The sequence below is a fragment of the Camellia sinensis genome, chromosome 3 (assembly GCF_055761805.1).
Source record: "Camellia sinensis isolate YWXY chromosome 3, ASM5576180v1, whole genome shotgun sequence".
In the NCBI taxonomy this organism is placed as follows: Eukaryota; Viridiplantae; Streptophyta; class Magnoliopsida; order Ericales; family Theaceae; genus Camellia; species Camellia sinensis.
Window position 1 is genome coordinate 190,183,684 of NC_138963.1, and position 9,081 is coordinate 190,192,764.

Sequence of the window (9,081 nt, forward strand, 5' to 3'; positions counted from 1 at the left end):
CTTGGTTTTCAACAACAAAAAGTGGTCGACAGGGGTCTGGAGAGACCAAAAGTGGTCGGCCACCCTCTCACTGGATTCCCAAGGTGGATTTTCATCTTTCTGGAGCTTGGTGCAAGTTTCTGAGAACAAATGAAAATAGAGGTAAATCGAGGCATCGCATTGGATTTCCGAACGAGGCGACTGAGCATGCATCTAGTCTTCTCCCTCCAAGAACCTCCTGTTTTACTACTTTCCTTAGCTGCCATGCTTAGATAGCTAGTTTACGCTTTGGTTTGCACTCTTAATAGTTAATGCGTTAGCTATTCAATTTGTTCTGTAATAATTAGTTAACTAGGATTAGTTAATTAATTATGTTGTAATAATTAGTTTAATTAGCTTAGATTAGCTTAGTTAGCTTCTTATTCGGTCTCTCCCTCGAGAGAGCCAAGTTGTTGTAATAAGCGTGCGTGCGTGTGATGCATGTCTTCCAATCCCCAATTCTTTCTCCCTTTTACTTGTGTGCATCTATTCATCTGTCTTGCATGCACCGGGCTCGGTGCATCATACTAACTGCATTGTATTTCAATTCCAATTTGAATACATGTACCAAGTTGCATCTCACATGACATTCTTAGGATAGTCGAGCCTATCTTAATTGCATTTTTTCATGTGTTGCATTAGCCATCTTAACATGAACTAGGATCATGCATGATTTCTAACTAGTTTCTTGTTTTGGCTCAAGGTACACTGTGAGTGTTTACGCTTTAGCATACTGCATGTGTGTTAATGATGCCATCTTAGCATGCTTTCCATGAGGCTATTTGCTTATGTGATTAACTGCCTGAATGCCTGTGGGTGAAGGTTGGATTACTTGAATTAGGACAATTAATTGAAATCCGCATTTTAGCCTACTTACGAGTAGCAAACGTCAAACCATTTTCCAAACTAACGGATATGCAATGTTTTGTTCCAAATTAGGCGATCTAGTCTATACTTGTATGCTGTGCGCATCACATAGTAATTCTAGCTAATTAACCGGAATAAGAGCACATGTGTTTTCAAAAACAAGATAGCATGCTTAGTACAGGCCGATCTTTGATCGGGCAAGCAGGGGTGCTCATTAAATGACCTTCCCCAATCGTACCCAAGTTCCCGAGCCGAGGCAACTTTGGTGATGACGGACACGGGGCCTTAGGCACGAGTCAGGGTTTCCTAAATTCCCCCAAAATAAAATATTTACGTGGTGACTCTGTATCTGGCAAAGTAGTCCATGTTTGGCACTTCTTTACAAAAATTAGTTTTCCAAAACGATTTTTCAGGTTTGGACTCTTTGGTGATTTATCAATCTCACATTGCACATTGTGAGATCAGATTAAGAACCGTGACATTTGAGTCCGAACTGTAGCATGAAGCCCAAGGGCGCGCCTACAGATGCTTTCATGTAGCTTAAGTTAGAAGATAAATATTTAGCCTTGGTAACCTCGCAACCAGAATGGCCAATTAGAAAGATCATCCTATCGGTCAAAGCGGGGTTTGTTGTCAAGCAAGTATAGTTCTGGGTGTTGAAAGTTCCCTTAACTTACAACTTGATCCTGAGCAAAGCCATGAAGGTAGTGGCGTCGACTTATCACCAAGTAATGAGGTTCTCCTCTGCCACCGGCATGATAGAAAAAGTGTGGGGTGATTAAGTCATGGCCAAACAATGTTTCGTGGCCGTGAATGGAAGTAGCACAGCCAAGGGCTTTGTGCAAATGATCGAGGGACCGAAGGATCAGAAAGTCCTAGAGGACATTGACAAGATGGCCGAAGATAAAGCTATTGAAGACTTGGTGGAAGTGAGGATTGACGAGAGCAAAATGAGCAAGTTCTTTCTGCTCGACTCATCTTTGTCCTCCAAGAACAGTTGGAAATCATGAACTTTTTGGTGGCAAACATTGAAGTGTTCGCATGGACGCCTTACGACATGTCTGGTGTCGATCTGAACTTCATTTGCTACCAACTTAATGTTTTTTCGGATGCACGGCCAGTTATACAGAGGTCAAGGCAATCAGCATTTCATCACGCCAAGGTGGTGGCAGAAGAAGTGGAAAACTTGCTTGAAGTAGAGGCAATCCAAGAGGTATACTACCCCCGATGGGTTTCTAAGATGGTCATTGTGCCAAAAAAGAATAGAAAGTGGTGAGTTTGCGTTGATTATAAGACGGTCAACATAGCGTACCCCAAAGAAAACTTCCCATCGCCCCAGATTGACCAACAGGTGGACCTTACGACCAGGCATAATAGGCTCAATTTCCTGGATGCATACTGTGGCTACCATCAGATCACCATGCATGAGCCTGATCAGGAGATTACTTCTTTCACAACACCAAGGGGATTATATTGCTATAAAGTCATGCCTTTCGGGCTGAAAAACACCGGAGTAACTTTTCAGAGGATGGTTACAAGATATTCGCTCCCTTGCTTGACTGAACAATGGAGGCATATATCGACAATATGGTTTTCAAAAGTAGACGTGAGGTCGACCGCGAAGATGTTCGCTATTCTCAAATGACACAAGTTACGTCTGAATGCATCGAAGTGTGCCTTTAGTGTGAGATCGGGAAAGTTCTTGGGTTTTTTGGTGACTAACTAAGGAATTGATGCAGATCCCTCCCAAATCAAAGCTATACAAGAGTTAAAATAACCAAACTCGACAAAGCACATGCAACATGTTGCCGCGATGGCAACTGCTCTTAACAGATTTATAAGCCGGTTATCAAATCGTTGTCGCTCTTTCTTTCAAGCCCTAAAATCAAAGTTTTCATGGGATGAAGAATGTGACAGAGCATTGGCCGAGCTAAAGACATACATGTCCTTTGCTCCACTTCTTGTTACACCAAAGCAAGGTGAAGAACTTTATCTTTATCTGGCCGTCAGTGCGGTGCTCGTTAGAGCAGAAGGCATACAACATCTACCGATCTTCTATGTAAGAAAAACCCTACTTCCTGCGAAATCGAGAAACTTGCCGCTCGAGAAATTTGCCTTAGCACTGATGATGGCCTTTAGGAAGTTGGTACATTATTTTCATACGCACATGATCGTTGTGCTAATAGAATTTTCATTAAAAGCCTTGTTTGAAAGGGATGACTTCTCCAGGCGCATATTGAAATGGGCGGTCGAGTTACAGTAGTTTGACATCAAGTTCCAACCCAAAATAGCCATCAAAGCCCAAGCACTGGCCAACTTCGTCACAGAGTTTTCACCAGGAACTCACCCGATTTGCCTGGTGGATATTGCCGATGCAACCGAGCAAAGGAGGGTAGTGTAACAATCCTGACCTTTGATTAACATTAATTCATGATTAAATAAGCCTAATTAGTAATTAAGGAGAAATTTTGAATTAATTGCATGTGTGTCGCCTTATTTGTAATTATATCTGTTTATCGTAGAAATACCTGTTTGCATCTCTGTTTCGTTCTACAAATTGAAGGCCTTATTGGCATCTGATTACGAAATTGATTTGATTTATGTGCTATTTAGGATTTTTAGAACATTATGGTATGTTTAATTAGAATTCGATTTGGAACGGTTTAATTAGAATAATTAATGCTCAATTAAGCCTAATTAATGAATTTCTTAACCCAAGCCTATATAAGGCACCTATTATACCTCCACTCATTCTTTTCCTTCATTTCGACACATCTTTGAGATAGCACACACAAAAAAACGTGAGAGAGGGAGAGAAAGGAGAGATTGAGCGCAATCAAAGAATTTGCTAGAAATTGAAGGAATTGGACTTAGAAACACAAGGATCAAGCTTCTAGCTCTCTCACTGACAAGCCTAGGTAAGAATTCAACCTTTAGATTGTACAATTATGGTGTGTAGGACATGAACTGTAGAGAATTAAGTTGGAAGATACAAGAATTGAGTTAAAAATGAAAAGAATTGAACCATATCATGCATGCATGTATATATCATGGCATTTTGAGTAGATTTCTAAAGAATTTTCACATGCATGTGTCTATCTTGACTTGGTTTTGAGAATTCATCATATTTCTTACCGTTTGACCTTAATTGATCATGTTTTGGAAAGCCTAAGTTCAAAGTAATTCATGCATGTCATGTTCATGGCATATTCATAAATTTCAAGTTGGAGTTTTGATCAATTGGGATGCTTTGGGGCCTTGATTTAGTGAAATGATCTTCAAACCATGGTATTTTATAAGTTTCTAAATGTTTTCTGGAGTTTTGGCCCAAAAAGATGAGTTTTAAAGTGTGTGATTCGAGTTTGGAGCTTGGGAGTACAATTTGGAAATTTCAGATTCTGCACTTTCGCTCGAGCGACAGAACTTGCGCTCGAGCGACCACTCTGTGATCTTAGACTTCTGCTCGAGCGACCAGAAGTCCGCTCGAGCGTGAAATGCAAGCTCTCAGAAGTTTACATGTTTTGCAAAGTGCTCGAGCAACAAGAGTTACTCTCGAGCAAAGACATCAGTCATACGCTCGAGCAACCATCGAGCGGTCGTCGAGCGGAAATTTCACGCAATCAGTACTTTTTTAGAGTTTACAGTTCGCTCGAGCGAGGGAAGTTGCGCTCGAGCGGCCCTTCACATGTTTGCATGTCCGCTCGAGCGGGACCCCTATTTTCAGCAAGTTTTGTTAAGAGTTCCAAAGTGCATTTTGGCATCCAAATTGCATCCTAGGCATTCCTAGGCCATGGTTAAGATTCAATAAGAGGTTAAGACCTAGAAACACACTAAGAATAAAATCAAAGAAGTTAAGTACCAACTGAGTGTGTGTTTCATTATGTTTTTCTGCTATGTGTGTGTAGGTCACGCGCCATAAGTTACCTGATTTGTCTGTTCTGTAAGTGGAGCCATCTATGAGTAATAACTTTTTCCTATATGATATGACAAGAAATGATCTGCTTTCTGAAATGCTATGTTCTGTATCAATGAATGAATGTCCAAATTTTGACAAGTATTCATGGCATCCTTAGCACAAGGCCCTTGCCTGAGGGTAATAATACCGTGGCATACAAACACAAGGCCCTTGCCCAGGGGTAACAATACCGTGGTCTCTGGCCCTTGCCCAAGGGTAATAATACCGTGACTCAAGTATAGTACAAGTTCCCAGTACCGGAGGTTCCTTAGGGAACTGACAAGCATGATAACGCTATTAGATGTACCATGTATGATGAAGCATGAACTCTGATTTCTGTATGTAGTTTGAACAAGATATAAATATGTTTATGATATGAACTTTGATTTCCGATTCTGTTATGGACATCATTTATTTAAATCATTTACTCTATTACTATTCACTAGGCTTCCGCTCACTATTTATATTATGTATGTAGGTGAGCAAGCACGTGACCAGGCCTAAGCTGCTGCCTGAAGTTTTGGGTCAGCCAACCACTGTGCCTCCCGCGGAGGTTCCTCTTTTTGAGATGTCTAGTTTTATAACCTTGCTTCAGATGTTTTTGTTTTGTTTTGCTTATCTGTACATTGTGCTAAGTTCCCCTTTGACTTTATCTGTGTAAATGGGTGACATAAGACTAATATATTTATGAAGTCACACACACACACACACACACACACACACATATATATATAAGTTTGTTTTGAAGATTTCTATCTCATAGACGTTAACACAGCTCTATGGACATTGTATATTTCCTATATTTGCTTCTGCAGCCCCTTATTATATGTCATTCTGTTAAGAGTCCTTTGGTAATCTAAGGATTACTAGCCGGTTACGACACTAAACCTATAGGAACGGGTTTGGGTCGTGATAGGTAGGCACCGTAGAAATTGCACAACCAACTCCCGCTTCGATCTACTTCAACCCTCCTAAAGAGCCACATATGGAAGGCGACGAAAAAATTACGTGCCAAGCCACAAATCCGTCACTCAAAGGACGTCCATAACCTAGCAATGCATTGTTGGGTTTAGAAATAACAGGACATTTTGTTAAGCCTAACACTGCATCGCTAGGAGGAACGGAGCCATGCAAGTTGCAATCAACAACAGTGCGCTTGACGCGAAAATAGCTGAGCAGCCGAGCAACCCAGAACACTTGATCCATCCAAACTCTCAAGACCTTACAAAATGTTGGAAGCTTTTTATCGGCGAGGTGTGGAAACTTTTTGTCGATGACGCTTCAAACAAACATGGTTCCGGGTTGGGTGTACTTTTAATCACACTAGATCGACTAACCATTGAACATTCCATCACACTTGGGTTCCCTGAGTCAAACAATGAAGCTGAGTACGAAGCGCTGCTAGCTGGGCTAAAAAGTGCACTCTAATTGAAAGCATCTGAGCTAATGGTTTACAACGGCTCCCAACTCGTTGTCAACCAAGTGTCTGGAGAGTATGAAGCAAAGGATAACAGGATGGCCAAATACCAGACCTTGGTGAGAGAGAAAATCAAGAAATTTCAAGCAATACGAGTTCAACAAATTGGCCAAGAAGACAACAGCCGAGCAGTTGAATTAGCCGGTTTAGCTTCCATGGCCAACAAATCAGTGCCCAGCCCTTTCCTAATTAAATTTCTCCCAAGACCCAGTATCGAAGAACTAGAAAAAGCTGAAGTCCTCTGCGCCAAGTTGGGTCCTTTTTGGATGGATCCTATCATAATCTTCTTGAAAGATAGAGTTTTGCCAACCAATAAGAAAGACGCAAACAAAATTTGGGTTAAGTCTGAGCCGTTATGGCTTTTCTCGTCTGGCGCTTTGTATAAGAAGTTTTTCATAGGACCTTACTTGAAATGCATTCATCCAAGCAAAGTTGAAGCCTTTTTATTCGAAATCCATGAAGGAATGTGCGGAAGCCACATTTGGAGATGATCTCTAGCTTGCCGCGCTATTTCACAAAGGTATTGGTGGCCATATATGTAGGCCAACGCCCACAAGTATGTGAGGAAATGTGAAAAGTGCTAGAAATTTGCATACCAGATTCATTAATCGGTGAGAGAACTCCTTCCTTTCACAAGTCTTTGGTCATTTGCAATGTGGGGCTTGACATAGTGCGACCACTCCTAACCACCCCAAGCAACCACAAGTTTTTCATAGCTACGACGGATTACTTCACCAAATGGGTTGAAGCCGAAGCCCTAGCAACCATCAAAGAGAAACATGTGAAGAAGTTTGTCTGCAAAATGTCATAACACGGTTCGGAGTCCCCAAGGCTTTGATCTCCAACAACGGCACCCAATCTAATGGAAAACTATTCAGAGGATTCCGTGAAGAGTTGAAGATAGAGTTCTATAATTCAATGCCAGCTTATCCTAAGTCGAATGGCCAAGCTAAAGCGTCAAACAAGACCATTCTTGATGGGTTGAAGAAATGGTTAGAGAAAGCCAAAGGAAAATGGGCCGAGAAACTTCCTAATGTTCTCTAGGCCTTACCGAACAATGCCAAGATGCTCAACAGGGGAGACGCCGCTTGTCTTGGCATATGGCATGGAAGCGGTCATCCCACTAGAGATTGGCATGCCCACCATCCGAAGTGAAAAATTTGAGCTGGACTTAAACGTAGAAGCAATCCCCCTAGAGTTAGACCTTGTAGAGGAACGAAGAGAAAAAGCACTAATTCACATCGTAGCATACCAACAAGAACTGTCCAGGAAATCAACAAAACAGCTCACCCTAGACAGTTCAAAATCAGGGATTGGGTATTGCGTAAGATGATGGGCAACACTCTAGTGTCGGGCGAAGGGAAACTAGAGGCAAACTAGGAGGGACCTTACAAGATAATCGGTTTGACGGGTAAAGGTGCATACTACCTAGAAGACTTGGATGGCCAAGCCATACCCCGCCCATGGAAGACAACAAATTTGAAGTTGTATTACTTTTAGTTTAGTCTTTTCGATGGAATTTTTGCGAAGGGAAGTCATACCACTATTTTGCAATGTAATTTTTCAATCATATTGAAAATCTATGCAATGGGACCAAAGGCTTAATTCGCTTGAAAATTTGTCGCATTTCTTTACATTTTCTGATGGGTTGCCATGGACAAGGAGCAACTAGCTCCCAAGATTCTTGCCAAAATGAACTTGCTCAGCAAGCTCAGTTGATGAATTTCTCAACTCTTTGATTCTTGCCGAGATGACTTTGCTCGGCAAGCTCAGTTGATGAATTGCTAAACTCTTTGATTCTTGCCAAGATAACTTTGCTCGGCAAGCTCAGTTGATGAATTGTTCAACTCCTTTATTCATGCTGAGATGACTTTGCTCGGCAAGCTCAGTTAATGAATTGTTCAACTCTTTGATTCTTGCCGAGATGACTTTGCTCGGTAAGCTCAGTTGACAAACTGTTCAACTCACTATTTCTTGTCGAAATGATTTTGCTCGGCAGTCTCAATTGATTAATTCGTTCAACTCTATGGTTCTTGCCGAGATGATTTTTCCCGGCTAAAAGAGTTCATGTTTTGTTCAACTCCTTCCTTCTAGCAGAGATGATTTACCTAGCTAAAAGAGTTAATGTTTCATTTAATTCTTGCCTCCTAGCCGAGGTGATTTTACCTGGCTAAAAAAGTTTATGTTTTGTTCGTATCGCAATAATGTTGCACGGTTTGAAGATAGAGATAGAAATGAATAATTCAAATTAACAAGTGACAAAAACTTCCGAAATTTCCATTGATCAAGAATTCAAATAGAAGAGTTAGGGCAAGTAGCCCGGCTACAAAGTTCAAAGTTCAAAAGAAAATAAAATAAAAAATGAAGCTAAACTAAGGGCGACAGATCAGCAAATTCATCTCTAGCTCCAGCCACGGCATCCTCCAGATCGACCACAGAAGTCCCTTCTTAACCATCCCGCTCCGTCTAGGCAGCCCCCACTTGCTCAGTCACTACCTCGGCCTCTTCCTCGGTGTTATCTCCCTCGGCCTCCTCTCCTTGCAAGGTGTTGAAGACCTCGTTAGCATAAGGGACCATGTAGTCCGGTAGGAAGATTGAGAGAGGAGAGGCGAACACCTCAATCATGGGACCTTGGCCAAGCTTTTCACAAGCAGCCTTCTAGCTGGACTGAAAGAAGATATCCTTAGTGGCGTTGACTTGCTTTGTGTAGGCATCCTCAACGACATAAAAACCATGCGCCTCAGTGTCCTTCTTGACCTCATTG

General features: G+C 41.6%; 1 protein-coding gene across 1 annotated transcript; it reads left to right on the plus strand.

Annotated features, from left to right (window-relative positions):
* The first annotated feature begins 6,286 nt into the window (after window positions 1–6,286).
* Window positions 6,287–6,808, plus strand: LOC145822114 (uncharacterized). Its single transcript, XM_082918711.1, has one exon. The coding sequence runs from the start codon at window positions 6,287–6,289 to the stop codon at window positions 6,806–6,808; it is 522 nt and encodes a 173-aa protein (XP_082774837.1).
* Window positions 6,809–9,081: the final 2,273 nt, after the last annotated feature.

Excerpts from the sequence above, each read along its gene's own strand:
- LOC145822114 (XM_082918711.1), top strand. The coding sequence starts at position 6,287 with ATGGTTTACAACGGCTCCCAACTCGTTGTCAACCAAGTGTCTGGAGAG.